The sequence below is a fragment of the Varroa destructor genome, unplaced genomic scaffold, assembly GCF_002443255.2.
Source record: "Varroa destructor unplaced genomic scaffold, Vdes_3.0 BEIS01000004.1, whole genome shotgun sequence".
Lineage (NCBI taxonomy): Eukaryota > Metazoa > Arthropoda > Arachnida > Mesostigmata > Varroidae > Varroa > Varroa destructor.
The window spans coordinates 25,509,442-25,526,347 of NW_019211457.1; the positions used below are offsets into that span (position 1 = coordinate 25,509,442).

The 16,906-nt window shown below is 41.8% G+C and overlaps 1 protein-coding gene across 3 annotated transcripts; it reads right to left on the reverse strand.

The window, feature by feature from the left end:
* Window positions 1-8,282: 8,282 nt before the first annotated feature.
* LOC111249785 (uncharacterized) lies at window positions 8,283-16,728 on the reverse strand. Of its 3 annotated transcripts, none has more exons than XM_086986036.1 (2): window positions 16,607-16,728; window positions 8,283-8,964 (listed from the first exon to the last, which is right to left on the reverse strand). In XM_086986036.1, exons 1-2 carry the CDS (start codon window positions 16,649-16,651, stop codon window positions 8,392-8,394), a joined length of 618 nt encoding a protein of 205 aa, XP_086842162.1. In that variant the 5' UTR covers window positions 16,652-16,728; the 3' UTR covers window positions 8,283-8,391. The 3 variants fall into 3 exon arrangements, with proteins under 3 accessions (XP_086842162.1, XP_086842164.1, XP_022659826.2); XM_086986038.1 differs by lacking the exon at window positions 16,607-16,728 and adding an exon at window positions 13,874-13,903; XM_022804091.2 differs by lacking the exon at window positions 16,607-16,728 and adding an exon at window positions 9,085-9,219.
* Between the last annotated feature and the right edge of the window lie 178 nt (window positions 16,729-16,906).

Sequence of the window (16,906 nt, forward strand, 5' to 3'; positions counted from 1 at the left end):
TGCTGACGACACTGCCACGACAAGAAGGTCGACCTGTTTTAGAATAAGCCAATTTTGCTGATGTCCGGAGTTGACCAGACGGGCTATAATTCTGTGGCAGACTGAAACGGTCTACCTTTCCCTGGTTAGCGAGCCTGCTCGTAGGTATACGGCCGCATTTTTCTTTTTTTTTCCTTGATTGTTACCATAAATGGCCAACAGTTCCACTGCCAACACAGTCACACGCTACCAGCACCAGCATCTGCTTCGAATGCGTCGCTGTTTGGTGGGCCACAACCGGATGACCGTGAAGTCGTCAGCCAGGCATGACAATCTATTCATTGATCTATTCACTATTAGTGATGGCTTGACATATTGATAGTGGGTGCAGTTTGCGCCCTCGCTTATTAATGAGTACTTGGATCCGTTATCACTGCCGTGGACCTCTTGCTGCAACGCTGTCTTGCCATATAAAACATGAGTGCAGCACTCAAGTGGCTAACATTCGTTGAAAATATTTTGCTTGCTTTAATGCGGTATCTACTGTAAAAGTTTCAGAGGCGTCAATAGCAAAACAACTACAGATCAGACCAATGAACAAACAAATATACACACACCTATACAAGACGTCCAGATATATATAAATCTAGAGAGAAAAACTAGAAATACTATCACCTTTAAAAATGGCATTAGAGCCTCGCTCTGACATGCCTCGCGAACGATCCGGCATGGAAATAAAAGCCAAGGAAAGCGTGATCTATCAGATTTAAAATAGATTTAAATAGGCAAGCACTATCATAGGAGTCGAGATTCCGCTGTCAGAAAACTGCTGTAAATATTTTAACAAATTCTATTTAGTCACTGTTGCTGGTAGTCAAAAAAGTTCATAGGTCAATAACAGGAAATCCCAATAAAACAATGGGCGTACAAAACACTTCGTGTTATATGGATTATACGAGCCTTGTTGGATAGATAAGATTAGTGTGACAGATTTGCCCGGTGGTACAAGACAGCAACCAGCGTCATCAAACCTATCACGATTTCTTCTACGTCTGCGCCTCTATGTATCATCAGGCTCGTGGGAATTTGGATTTCTGCAGAGTCTATGAAACACATGAGCCAAATTATGAGATGTTTGCCTAGTCGGTTCATCCCTCTCCACCCGGCTGTTCCCCATCGAACTCGAAGTAAAAAAAAGTCCCTAGTAATTCCCTGAAGTTTCGCTCCTGGTTCATAAGGTTCGTTTTGAAGGTTTTCGTTGCTGTGAACTCAAAGCAACGACGTAGGTCTTCGGTTAGTTATGAGTCGGTTAGGAGACACGCGAAGCGATGTCGAATCATTATGTGTACTTCCATCGCTCTTTTGATTAAATAGGTTTTGACGCGATCTATTTATTCAAAATACTTTACTTTGAAATCTTCCTAAATGACGCATAATATGTACGTTGCGATCCAAGCTACCTCTAGCTTGAATAAGTAAACAGCGTTTGCGAGGAACAAGCGATGAGGCGCTTTGATGATCTATGCAGCCAACACCGTGTTCCTGCACCTTTCAATGATGAGGCCAAAGAAATTTTTGTATAGGCAAAAGGTAACTTAGTACAAGCGGTCGCCGTCCTGCCCCCTTTCTAACCTTCATCGCAAGATTTACGGCTAGTTCCCAATCTGTAATTGCCGCGTGGTGCCAAACTAGAACTTTCGTCACTTGGAACCTGTTAGACTCGTACGTCACCGAATCGTCCGCATAAAAGATGACTTCGACTGATCTATGCGGCCTCTTCATATGATCAGGGAGCTCCATTACCAAGATGAAGAAAAAGAGTAAGCACATATTACGCCCCTGAGCCACATTAGTTGTCTGTGTGAAAAGTCGGAGTTCAGCCACTCTGTCGTCGATTGTTATTCTAATTTCTTATAGCGGGAGGTTAAGCACATTTATAGGTCACCGATTTACACCTCTGTGACTGTAACCTTTTCTCTGTGCGCCAAGTCGAAGGTTATTTTAGAGTCGATAAACACCGCGTATAACATATTGCGTGGCGTGGTTAGGATTTCCGCCGTCAGGACTCTACATGCCGTTTCTGTGGAATATTCTGCCCATAACTCATGTTACTCCCTTGGGCTGGTGTGTACGTTTTTCAAGTAACTATTCAGTTTCTTAGTTAGTAAACCAAATAGCAGTTTAAAACAAGCCCTTCGCTATCCCGTCGTGATGACGACGCGGTCGGGTCGGCCTTTTCTTTTAGAAATCACTAACAGGAAAGCATCTCTTCACAAGGCTAGAATGTATCAGTATATAGACTCTTATTAAATAATGCCGTCTTATGATGAGCCAGAACAGTAGACTACCTGAACTGCTTATTGCGGATTTCATTTGGATCGGTCGCTTTTTTGTTGTGCCGCCTCCCAAGACCTCGCATTGGTTCCCGAACTGTGAAGTCTTGTTGAAGGATATCACGCTTGACGAAAAAAAAAAAGGCCCGCAGGTGGAATCGTATCGCTTGACGCGAGCATCTCCGAGAATTATTAGGTCGGCGAGACAATAGAATAAGCCGCCAAACTGCCGTGATACGTTAACTATGATGACGTTGTGCAACGGTGATAAAACAGGTCTCCAATTGTTCAAGGCATTGTTGCAAGACATTTTCCGGCAGATCGTATTAAAAAGAGACAAAAGGGTGGAACTCGAACTATACTTCGGCCTTAAGCTTGGAGACCATGTGGGCTATTCGGGCAAGGCGGCAAACACAACTGAACCACGACTTATGCTTCTGAAGTAATCGGAAAGGCTGTACTGGAGGTTGGTGGATTTCAACTGAATGCGGCGCATAGGGTTCGATATTGATCATTTCATTTACAGAATAAACGTCGCGTGCGCGTTTCCGTAAGCTTCTCTACATCTGGGCATTGCAATGGAGCCTAGCGTTTGACAATCCGCGTAGGTGCAATCTGGAGTGAGGTCTATCATTGTCACTATGTGAAGCCGAATGCTTGCGCTCTCTGACCGAGAATAGTATTCATCCTGAAACTTTATTTCATTTCTGGTTACGCTGGTCGCAAAAATGTCGATAACCGAACTTTCTACATGTCCTAGGAAAGTCAATGTCGTAGTGAAATTAACTACCCAATAATTATAGTGTATCTTAGGGGGCCGTAAACCGTGTTGAATTCGGCTGGTCAAGGCGGGCGTTGAACTCGCTGACAGTCACCATAAGAGAGACAGAATGTGCGGCAACCTGAGGTGTCGTGTAGTGAAACCGCTCCTACGGCCGTCAATGCCGCCAAGACTTGTCTTACGAAGTCCTCGAGCATTGCTGCCGGTAATCAGACAAGAGACAATCGAACTTAGTGCTTATTCGTATGACGGCCGGGCGAAGTTCTTGGCGATTACTGTTGCTTTGACAATCGTGCTAGATAAGGACGAAGTGGGTTTATCTGGGAGCTTGCCGGAAAGCAGATCTGCTAAAAATGAAAGTTGCGGGTGCCCATCAAGACAGTGACCTACTCGAAAACGACTCGACGGGACTGAATCTTACAAAATGCAGGACACTTTTCATTATTTCATAGACACCGCAACACTTGCCAGATCCGTGATTAGCTATTGAAGATCAGATCCGTCGTGTCCTTGAGCAGATGCAAACATAGAGCACTATTAAAAAGAATCTTTACAACGACGTCGTTAGTGATGATGTCATCTTCCGCTGCTCGATGTGGCTCCGAAACCACTGAGTTTCTCTTTTAACGCAGTTTACTGCTAGGGTTACTTATCGCCTCGGCCATTCGGTTGACGTTCCGTAGCACGAGAGTCTAATCGGACGAAATGAACAACAAAAGTATTGAGGTGTTAACGTTAGTACGTAAAAATCAGAAGCTCGGGAAGCGTCCAAGTACGATCAGTAGATACGATATATGGTCTATAGGAAAGAGATAGTAAAGCGATCTAGGCATGTGGCTAAACAACATCTGCTCGAGCTTTAGTACGTTGCAAAAAATAGTTAGTAAGTTTGATTTTTCTTTATTTAACATACGGCAATGTAAAGTACAGAGAGGTCTATACACTTACGTTGAGGTGTGAATATAGCTATACCTTTTATTAGGTAGAAGATCGTCCAGTACATACAAGTTCCAGTCAGTTGCGATCCTCGTCGTTTGAAATTCACAAGGATTCACTTGAGTCTGCCAGCTCGTTTCTAATAATCTTGTAATACCTTAAATTAAGTTATCACAGTAACAGGAAGGAAAGTGTAATTACCATGGATACATAAGGAAAACGTAAGAGAAATAGGCTCGTCTTTAACGTAATTTTTTGCCATGCTGCCGTTACGACAAACGGCTGCGAACAACTAACGAATTCGTGAAATGATAAATAATTACCTACTAAAAATGCTTACGTCTCGGCGTGGTCGACTGAAAAAATCAATAGATTTGTCAGGACGCTGCCTAATAATCGAAGGGATGTCCCGTCGGTAGAAATCTGTAATCTTTACTGTGTCCGTCTTTACTATGATGGTGACACTATGACCTATAGAACTCGCGATAATACCCCAAATCGTAGGTCGTTTTTTCGCGTAACAGCATCGCTCGAAATTCTCGCACTATCTTCTTTGATAAGTTTTTGTATAAATGTACCTATATAAAATCCAGTATGCTAAATAGCAAGGAGAGATATTGTGATTCTCGACAACGTTCTTTATTTGCGAGTGTTTCGCTAATAAACAAACACTTGAGATACTATCTCCTCATACTGAAGTTCATCAATCTATTTCTATGAAAAGGATTCTTCATATGTAACAGTCTGAAATATTCGGTCTCCACACAGATTTGGATCAATATTGTTATTTAGTAAATCACAGTTATTCACACCCTTGTCAACTATGCGTACCTCGCTGACGTTATTGCTGAAATACGTTTTGACGTAGATCATTGAAAAGGTGCGTTGGGTTTATGTCCAGATGTTATTATGTTGTTCGTCTGTGAAAATAGTGCTCGGTTTTGATTTTGGTCAAATGTAGTTATAACTTAATCTCGTCTATGGAGTGAAAATACGTAGACTAAGTTTGTGGCACACGCGAAGGAGCAATAGTCTTGCAGTGCTTAGATCATGCATACTAACTGAATATGCGTATTCTAACTTTAAACGAAGCGATTACCTTATAGCACGGCTGAATTTCTACGCGTACAAGCACACAGAATCTAAGTAGGCGTATTTGGCACGTAGCCAGTGCGTAATTTGCATCATTCCTACTGTGGTGTTATCGTCGTACGTTTATAAACTAAGTCGTTATTAAGAATTATTCGGTAATCTCGCGCACGCATCCACAGGTCCTCATGCATATTCTACGCGAGGTTATGTTGTCTGTTGCGTAAAAACAGCCACGCGTCTTGTTGGCCGGCTTGGCCACACAATGGGTCATCTATTGCCCCCAATATTCTTCTATCATGACCCCTCCTCCCATGCTTCTCGCACGTTCTTTTCTGGAGATACTGAACGAAGACTGCCTCTCCCGTTGAGGCGTATCGCTCGTGCTGTGTTTATCAAACCTGTGTAACCTTGCAGTCACGAAAAGCATCATTGCATTATTATACTATTTATCCATTGCTACAATATTACGAAAGGCAAATTATGATGAAGATTTCGACAGATATTAAATGTGGCCGGCGTGCGTTTCGAAGATACAACAGAATACGATCGTATGGTTAAAGCAAGGATCGAGATCGGCGTTGCTGTGGGTAGCGGCTGTCAGTGGGATTTCCCTACACAAACATGATTAGACAATAAGAGCATTTAAAACAGGTCCAAAAACGTACAATTACGCAGGCTGTTGTGCGTCCGTGGTGATACCGTACGATGCCACTCACAAATCACTTGAACGAAAAAAACAATAATCATTCCATTGACTCTAATGAGAATATAATACATAATGTTATCATTCAAATCCAATAACTTGATAAACAACGCACTTTCAATGAATGTAGCGTATCAGAAGCAGTCATCGTAGTCGGCTTCAGAACACTTGCTCGATGTAGCGTACAGCTGGACGCGTACGAATAGGGTTTAACGTGTAATGCCGTGAGAATTTAAACCATACGCATACGATTTATGTAGATACCCTTGGGCAGTTTCCCGATGTGACGGGCATTTTCGGCCAGACCGACATAGACCCTTGGGGCTTTCGGGCAATTTTCTGTTGACGACAAAGTGGGGACATTATCAGCGACTGAACAGCGTCAAACGTTGGTCAGCGATTTCGTGCAAAGCAACCACTCGACGCCGGTGCACGGGATCTGAAAATCAAATACTATAGCCCTCTTTGTGGCTTATTCACAGGTTTCCGTTTTACGCTTCGCCGGTCGACGGGTCTGATGCAGTCTGACCAGCTAATCCTGAAGACTAACTGCTACCATTCAATTGCCGCTAACGTTGCTGGTTAGGACAAAATGTCCCAGTAACATATTGTCCCAATGATAATTGTTATATTACAACCACAATTATATTTACAAGCAGATAATTGAATAGGATCCGACGGACGACAAATGTGGAACAAAAATGTGTACTTACATACACATAAAGGAAAATACTGCACTGAGTTAAACGTTTCCTTTTTCGGTCACCGTAGATTCTTAAAATACGAAGACTTTTTTATGTTATCACACTTATGATAATGGTATATTTTGCAACTGGCGATCTGTGGAACTTTAGCGAACAACGATAGAAACAGAGGATTCAACTTCAACGTGCGACGCCATGGCCAAGGGCGATTGGAAACTCCACGAAAACAGCGAATAGACCTTTCTGGCTCCGCCTACTCAGGGGCCATCGAGCGCTAGCTACTAAGGCAGCGCACAAAAAAATTAAGTGCTTCCATAAACAACGTGGGCGACGCATATCGATATGGTGGTAACTTTGTCGTTTTCTAATGTGTAACTCATGAGTATTAATATGCCATGAGTAACATTTCGCACGAGGTAAAATATCGGGATGTTTTTTGGTAAACAGTTTTTTTTTTTTTTTTTGTATAAAAATAATGAGCTTATAAGATGTCTGGAAAAACTCTACGTTAACAATATTCTGCTTCATACTAATCCACGTATCTTGTACGCATACAATACACTCGGTTATTTTTAAATGCCTCGAAGTAGTAGCTAAAAGTTTGGCGTTCTATAGTTCACAAGACGACAACCTATCTAATATTGAGCCCTTCGGACTTTGCTAGCGTTATGACGGACGTTCTACAACAGAAGGTCAACCATTTTTGCTATGATCCGTCCCATAGTGGAGTGCGTATGGTCTAGCCTTGGGATGTGCGCGATCTCTTAAAGCACGCACGGCTCCCCAGCTCAATAACTAAATAACAACATATAATAAGATTAATTAATATCAGGATTCATTGCTCAACGGTTGCAAGTAAAGCATTAAACCTACCAATAAACACAAAGCAGCTTTGCTTCTGCGATCAGCTTTAGGTAGATAAGACAGGTCGGTTCATTTACTCACTTCCACTTAGAAAAGCCACTCCTGAAGATCTCGTGCTGAGTTTATTATACGAAATATTTTTTTTTTTTTTATTAATTACCGATCGTCCCCTATTGAGCTATGTTCCGCGTAAATAGCAAAACCCACTGGGTTCATGGATACTAATCGGTCTGAACAACAGGGTCAATAACCTAAATGATCAACCAGCTACTATACTAAAGTTAGTAAAGTTACTAATATATACGAAAACATTTTTGCATGCGTTTAACCATAGGGCAAGTAGAATGCATGAGAAATAGTGAAGCCCATAACAGCTTTGGCGGCCAGCATAAGTTTCCTGACACTGAGGCTGCCAACTACGTATCGTGTTGTCATTGGCGAAACGTGACTCCCGCTCAGGCCGGTTACTTTCAAAAAATGCAGCGATCTTTACAAATTGATTGAACGTCGCCAAAAGCGATTTTCGTTTGTAATTAACCGCAAAAACAAAAGAAACATAAAGGAGCATTATCCAAAAGAATTAGACTTAAACGACTATAATATCAATCTAGATTTTTCTTCTATTATATTTGGACACCAATTCTCGGCCTTGGCTAAAAGGATATAAAAATATTCGATTTTATTGGTAGATGCTAGCGCCAATGGTGAGGTAATCAGTAGCTATCAGCAAACCGCATACGCGTCGTCATAAATCCATTACTGCTGTTCATATATTAGTTACGCATATATGGAAAAAATATAGAAAACCAAATGCATATCAGCAGAGTATCAAATAGACGTTGCAGTACCCCTGACGAAGCCGTTTTCGTCGGTAAATCACAACATTTCGCTTACGAATAGGTATTAACGTCGAATTTATTTACTTAGACTGATGATGTATTATGAAGTATCCCAGATTTTTACTTCTTAGCTGGAACAACAGCCCAGAACGAGTTGAACCTACTTGTACTTCCCATAACCGACCCCGTAAACAGGCGCTGCCGCCTTCGTCACGGGAGCGCCTAGAGCGGGTCCGTAACCATATCCAAGGCCATATGCTGGAGCGGCAATAGCAGCTCCATAAACGGGCACAGCGTCTTTAGCAACAGGAGGGGTAGCTAGATGGGCCTCGTAGACAGGAGCAGGGATCTTTTCAGCCAAAGGAGTCCCGTAAACGGGGGCGACGACCTTTGCGGCCAGGGAAGCAGCGACCGCAGTTCTGTCGCCGGGATCATATCGGAGGGTGGCAAGAGGCGCTCCGTAGGCAGGGGTGGCGTACTGTCGTATGACGGGAGCAGCAATTCTGTGAATAACCGGTTCTACGGGAACTGTTTTGGATACCATCGTGTACGGTGAAGAAACGACTGGCGCGTGAACTTTTGCCGTCGGGGCGGCGATACCTGCTGTGTAACCGTAGGCAGGTGCATAAGCGGGGGCTAAAGCAACGCCGTATGCGGGTACGGTATAATCGTATTCTGCAAGTCCTTCGGCATGGGCGCCAACGAGGGCGGACACAACTACCAGGGTAAGCTTCTGTAAAATATTAAAAAAGATATTTCATTAAAGTCATTTTTGGAAGATTTTACTATACCATTTGCTTTTCGCTAGATGATGAGCGACGTGCAGTCGAGTTTTGTAAACAAGATTACGCACGGTGAACATGATGCAATCGAGCTGTCGAGCGTGTGATGCTTGGCTCAAACGCATGTCGACTTTTATATACTGACAAACTTTTGCATGTTGACCCTTCCCTCGTTTGGAGCACGCCCGTTTCATATGGAACATACTTAACTCTGTCCCTGTCCAGTACTCAGAGTCGAGGCTTCCAAAGTTCACCAATTTATGCTCGTATCCATCTAGTGACAATGCGCTTTTTCGGGAATGTCACGCTCACTCCGTTTGTCGTACGTGGATTCTCTTCGGTTTTACTCGTGGGTGCCAACAATGGTACGGATTCTGGCACGGAGCCTAGAACCGCTTCAGCCACAGGCCAAGACGGCGTATTCTATAAAAAGATACTTAAATTAGCAGATACGGAAAAAACTGACGTGATGAAGCCATCGCCTCTTTCGACAGATGCACACGCATCAACTACCGGGCAATTCACAATGGATAGTAAGACAGCCGGACGGGATTGGCGAATCACAGTCGTAAACCTTTGGTTTTTTGGCGGACAACGCAATAAACATGATCAATGTGTTGTCCGCAAGAGAAACAAATTAAATGTTAGGTTACTGATGGCACTGCAGTGGCGGACGGACATCTTCTTTCGAAGGCTTCGCCGAAGGCAGACAGATGGAATAAGATGCAGAGGTAAGCTGGTGCAATAGTTGCGCCTGGCAAGAAGTTCTTGGGCAAAGTCATTTACCCGGACAATTTGGACGGTTCTGAGTGCCCACCTAATTTGTATACTAAGCAAATATAATCGGCCGTGGCATATTCGGCTGCTTAGACCATCTTGGTCTGCAAACGCATTAATAATATCCCTATAAGGCTGCAATTATCAGGATTTTTTCAGTTCAGTCATAGTTCACAGTGTAGATATTGTGATGAGTAATCATAGTGTTTAATTCTATTTAATCGTTTAGTCTTAAAAGTATGCATCAGACTCTTTACGTAGGTAAAGCTAAAGTAAAAAGACCTAGTAATAGAAAGGTAAAGAAGCAGAAAAAAATATATTGCCAACCATTATGTTTATGATTATTGCTATTAAAACGAAGTATATGAAAATATAATGGTTCGTGATCAAATATATGAAGGCAAGCAGTTAAGGTAGATATTGAGAAAGGTGGTAGACATTGCTCGTGTTCGTTCGTTCGTTCACCAGTGTATATTGTCAATGTTCAACGGCAAAATTTGTCAAATATGATTATTTACAACAATACGAGCTAACGAAAAGTGACAACAAGTCGCTTCGTAGATCCAAAGAGGTGTTACCGTTCGCCTATTACAGATACAGAAAAACACTCCAGCCGCAATCAACTACCATTTCAAATTTATTGCTAGAATCTCCCCTTCGCTAGTGGACGCAACTTTTTCTTGGTTACGAATCGACCAAGCTTTTAACTACTAGGCAGCGCAAGTGGTAAAAGTAACAAAAAAAAAAAACTTGGATCAATGTGGCGGATTAAATGACGAGCGTCTCTATGATCAATACTAGAGTACTGCAGCGCCACCTCCAATAAACATTGGCAGTCTACAATGTTCTGGCCACATCTTATGCCAAAAAAGTCCACGATATGCTAACACAGTATTAACAGCAGAGATATTAGTAGACTAGCCACGTAAAACGACGTGCGAATGCCGCAATATCACAGAATTTTCCCTGTGTAGTTCCCACCTAACACCGTGCTTGAATTGATGTAACATTTTGTTTTCACAAGTACTACATATATAGTTATTACTCCACTTAGGCTAAGTATTTCTAGTTTATTTTGCAATTTTTTTTGTTTTCACAATGAAACCCGACTGGGTCTGGCTAACGTCTCGTCCGGGTTAAGCAATATTGCTGAAGTGAAATTTATTGAAAACATTTTCTATGGCGTATACGTTGCAAGTAAAAATCTAGCCGTTTAGATTGCCTTAGTTTTAAAAGAGTTAAGCTATTTATAAGACAAATGTTGACTGTTTTATTAGGTAGTAAATACCAGTTACATCTTGAATTGAAAACGTTTTTCGAAAGCTATACGCGTTTCTAATCTGAACGGGCGAGTCCGATTGACCGTCTCTCCGAAGCACCGAAGTGTACGAAGGCACGAGTGTACACGAAATACGATTTTCTCATTACGAGTTTTCTGAAGACTTAGAGGACTCCAGTGGCCTCTTGGCGGGATGGAATGGCGCTAAGGTTCGTAGCACTTTGCAACCCACTTGTGTAGCCCAAAACATGCGGCATAGTGACGTTAATCGCAATTAAAAATTCATAATTATTCTTATCTAGTATCTATATATCTAATAAGTATATATATATATCTAGTAATATAGAAGTTTCCTATTCATTTCCATCACGTCATTAGAAAGTGAGAAAATAGAAGTTATTAAAACTTTATCAATAATTAATGAAATTACTTGCCACGATTCGAAAGTGTAATATATTTAATTTAAAAATTTGAATTCGTAATAATTATCCTTGAAGGCGGGGGTCCAGGCAAAGACAAGTACTCGGCCGTCTTTAGATAATGCTCTATGTTTTCCTTTCAACTTCAATTAATAATGCTCGTTGAATTTATGAGAGCTCGCATTAAAGACCTTTTACTCATTATACTCGAGCGGGTCGTATGCCGTGCTTAAACTCAGTCTCCTGCATACTCATCGATGTAGTTATACCTGATTGACAAACGACGCTTCCTTGATGACTTTGTACTGCTTTACATAACAAACTCAACTAGAAATTCGGCAGACTTCGGTCGGTGCATGAGGCTTGGCTTCAAGTCTTCTCTAATCCATTGGTTGCTACCCGTACTTCTTCTACACTATCATATGTATTGAATGCATTACATTGGCTTCTTATTTTAATTTATTGATATAATAGCAGCTTATTTGTGTCTTCCCTATTTGTTTACCTGTCAACATTCTCATAAATTCTCATATACCCAGTCGACACACGCACATGCATTGTACAGTCGCACAAGATCATGCATTGCCATAGAAGGTAAGATTTACCATATAATTTTATACGTAGCCTTAGTAGTAGCCTTAAGGTTTTCCAGTTTAATCTCCTTAGTTGAAACGTATCCTTTTTGTCAGAGCATTGAATAATTTACTGCAAATCACTTATTATAGGGAGGGTTTTTAAACAGGTAATATTAACCTTTTGGGGATCATTTGCAGTTAAAGGTGATGTTATTTACACGGCTCTATTGTCAGGCTTCTTATCTTCGAGTCTTCAACCTATTGGACATAAGTACTCACTTCATTTATAACCCAACGATTAAACTAGCAGTCGTGCTGCTCACATCTACAAGGGCATAATTAACAGGACTGGAAACCGGGTTTCTCATTTTGGAACCCATTTATAGTCCAGTTAATTTTGAGCTCGATTCGAACTTCACCACTCTTCAAATATTATTTGCAGTCATGAAGATAACTTATCAAAAGTCTGTAGAACTTCTATAATTATCTAAAAATCCCGTAATTCGTTCGAATCTTTCGTAGAGCCAATTGACTTGCGGAACAGCGTGATCCGTCGATATTTAAATAAACCGCATTTTTGTCCTTCGCCCCATCAGTATCACTTGTGACATCTAGAGCGTTGTTTTATGCAGAAATCGCCCATAGGCTGAAATATTGTTTGCTGGAACATAGTTGACTTCCAAAATGGCATTTAGTAACTGACTGGGAAGCATTGTCTCCATGAGTTTGCTTATGTGTGAAGTCTTGACAACGGCGCGGTACCATCTAAGCTAAACTCTATTGTGGTAGGATTTCAATAATGGTGTATTTTTTTGTCAATCCTCTATTTATTCGGAAATTCATCATGCTTAAGTAAATAATTTATTTGGTTCTGCCTTGTCTCAAGTGGCACTTGCTTGATTGACAGTCCTTCCTATTCGGCTTCACTAACAGGACCAGACAAGTGAGGCTTTCATTAACTGTAGGCTTACGGAGATGTAAACTTCTCTTAGTCTCTGCGAACTTCCTACTATTGACTGCCTCTACCTTTACCTGCTTCGCTCATGCTGCCTAATAGCTCACCGGGAGGCCGCCTTGCGCATCTTACGATAATATCATGCAAGACGATGCAACATAGAGTTCCCAGATTCTCTTCCTTTGTCTTTTTTTGCCCATTTTCATGTATTTGGGAGAGATTTTTCATGTTTGTAAACATATATCTATGAGGAATCCGATCGGATGCGAATTTTTTCCTGCATTCATCAGACTGGCTATGTGAAAACCGAGGCCAGGCGCTCCAAGCGGTAAACCGACCTTGACTTTTGCTTGTTGTTGTATCTATACACCCAAACTTCGGAAGGTTGTGCCGCTTGCGAAGAGCTGCCAGTTAACAGCTCGCTTTGTACTCCATCCTGTTCTAATATCTAATTTGAGCATGTCGGATTTAAGCATATATTTCATCCAATTACATAATCGAAAAATATAATAGCATCTTCAATAGTTAGTAAAAACTCTATCACGTGATGATACGATGCCTAAGTAACGGTGTCCGTATCACCCGAACTTACTAGTGGCTCGAAGAACTTCAGTTTTTCGTATCCATTTGAAAACAACAATCAGAGCGTCAGCACGCGCCACGGTAGCCTACTAACTGTTGCAATTGCAGTTTATCTTCGATTCGTCTTGTCCCGTTCTTATAGTTATGTCTCACATTTTTCTCCATAACGCTGTTTCTATAAATAGCAATTTTGCCCTAGATAGCTAAAGAATAGTGCATAGAGTAATAAACCCATAACGATATATTTACACACACAAACATGCTCATACTCACCGCATACACGCACATACAGACACACAAAACGACAGACATTTTAACACATCAGACATAAATTCATCTACTTATAGCCGCATACATTACGAGCACTGTTGGCAACGCAAAAAGCAGGACATCCAACAGCCTCTCTTTATATGGTGCGTTTTCGCAGCTAGAGTTGTTTTTGCTCTTGTCCTTATTCACTCCAGCACGATTCTTACCGCCTCTGACGTGTGACCGATACAGGGTCAACTGCAGAGGCCTGAAGCCGCTTACAACAGGAGGGTACATAAGATCTGAGAACCGTGGTAGCCGCCGTAGTTGGTGCAGCTCGACAGTACTCCGAATAATCCGGGGACAATTTGGTTCTGCTCGGGGGCCCGCAGGGAAATCAAGGTGGAAAACAACAGCGTTTAAGCAGCAAGAAATGCTGACCTTTTAAGGAAATGACCTGACGGCTAAAGGCGAGGCGGCAAAAACGATATATAGCCATTGTTACGAATGTATAGAAGAGAATAGTCACACTTGTACTTTTGCGTGTTCTGAGCGACTATTGTTTATAACCGGGCTCTGCTATTTGATATCTTCTGGGTAATGTCCAAAGCTTGTATACCGTTGTCGTGTTTTTTCCCATTAATTGGATTGGCTCGTACGTATATATATGTGTACACATATATGTACATATATATATATATATATATATAACGTATGTGAATATATAAGTTAGTAAGAAATATCTCAGCTTTTCCTGTCCCGTTAAAGTTTTCGCTTCTTTGCGCCTTTCTTCTACGTGCAATCTACGCAAAGAACGTTTGCTCCTACTAAGGGGGCCGTTTCTCGAGCTCTTAGTCAGTCTTTGGCCAGGGAACAGTCAAACGGAGAAAGACAGAAAAGCAACAACGCAGGTCTCCCCTGGGGTGGAACAGTAAGACCTACCAGATCACTAGGACTCTGCTTCAATAGACCAACAGCGAAGTAGATCGCAGCTGCCGCCATCTAAGAACAGATATTCAACGTTCAGTCGGCCTTCTCGCTCAGCGACTATTCATTGTGGCTGGCCTTAAAATGCTACATTCCCATTGCGTCAGTCCGAGACCATTGTTGGCATGATGCAGGCTGACGGCCTGCTATAAAACGAGAGGCTATCATCGTCCTGGTTACAATTACCCAAGCAAAACTATACAGCCAATGCAATCGAAAATGGTCGAATAAGACTGAGAAACAATAACGAACAAAAAAATATCATTATCGCGGTTTTCTCAACAAATATACTTCTACTGCCATAGTACTACTGCACGTAAGTTTCAAGAACGGCAAATGGATACATACGTTCATTCATACGGTAAGTAACGCAGAAGGAACTGGAGTAGTAAAACATAAAACATTGTCTGCCTGTTCTACTATTAAGTTACGATTAGCCAACGTATGAAAAAATGACGTTTGTCCTAATACATCAACACGTACTCGTGTGACCGACGTTGTCTCACTTGCTTAATTTGTGTGGTATTTGATATGGCCCATTTATGGGTTATAAAACACGGAGTAAAGGTATGAATGTCCAAGTTGTTCGAATTATCACTGGCACTGCAATTATACGACCATTATCATAGTCATCAACGGTGAGTTGGTACTGTGTAACTCGTTTGTAAGGATTGAACTATTACACAATTGCCTAACGTTACGGATTCAGACAATCTTTGAAAAACACACGTCAAGGCTGATTGTACCAATTGCGATTTCCCCTGTATCCCCCATATAAATTCTATATACATATAAACGACTTGTATCTATATGGTAACTAGAACCTGTATTCTGGCTATCGTTTTAGAGTGTGTTTGCTAAAACTATTTTCTACACATCAGAAGAAAAGTGCCTATGATCGACCCAGGCAGCGTCCCGTTAGTAAAACTATCGAAAGGTATCACTCCAAGCTGCCTTATTTATCAAACTATTTTTCTACTAATTCGATTTTTACCGAGAAATTTTTTACCGTTTCGCCCCAGGGAGGTTTTAGATATGATCCGAGCATTGAAATCTTCAAAGTCAGTATACAGTGTAATCAATTATGATGTTATCTAGCCGTCCGTAATATAGCAACTGCTGTATAATAGTCATAATTCACCAAAAATACCTTTCCAAAATGTGTGACTCTTTTTTTTCTCCAAAAAATCATTCCTCAAGAAGTTCTTTCATTCAATCATAAACCAGAAGAAACTGACCCTGTTTTCAGCTTTGAGGCGTTTAAAGTAGCTGTTAGGTCTGATTCAAAGCAACGATTATTTTTAGGTTTGGTTCCTGAATCTCATCACGCTGTTCACTCGGTCGTTAACAGTTAATTCCACTGCAAACCCTTGCTAATCATCGTGCCTTTGTGACAGCTTACGGATACAATGATACGGATGGTTATCATTCAACATGCCTCAACTTTCACGTTCTCTGTCTGTCTCTATTCTTCTCTCCAATTTAATTTGCCCCCCATTACGATTTTAAGGTTGCTCTAGGGCGAGCACGGCAGTTGGCCAAATATTCGAGTTCTATGCTTCTGCGCCAAATGCCAGCAATCCAGTTTACTGAGCTATCCATATCGTGCCTATTCCATAAATTCCGCCTGTCAGTCTGTATATGCCTGTTGCACTTAGCTTTGTGTGTGTGTGTGTGCCTGTGCCTCTCTCCTTTTGGCTTGTTTACGTAGCGCCCTCCAGGGTATAGGGAGTCGGAAGCGATAGGAAATTGCAATACAAGCAGACATACTTTGACCGAAGCAAGAGCCAAGACGATGTCCGCGGCACGAGTCATTTTGCACCCGCAGAACTGCACGACTGTTACAAGCGAAGCACCTAAAATGGAGGTGGAGCGCCGTCGTTCCCGGCAATAGAAACTGTCTACTCGAGAGTTAATGCTCTTCAGATGGTGACTAGTCACATGCTTCAGCGGTAACAGGCACAGTCGTTGCCGGCGGGGGTGATGGCTGGCCGGCGATCACTATCTAGGAACAGCGCCTGCTGCTGTTGCTTCAAATACTATCCTGTTACTCTGCCTAACGAGTCGGCT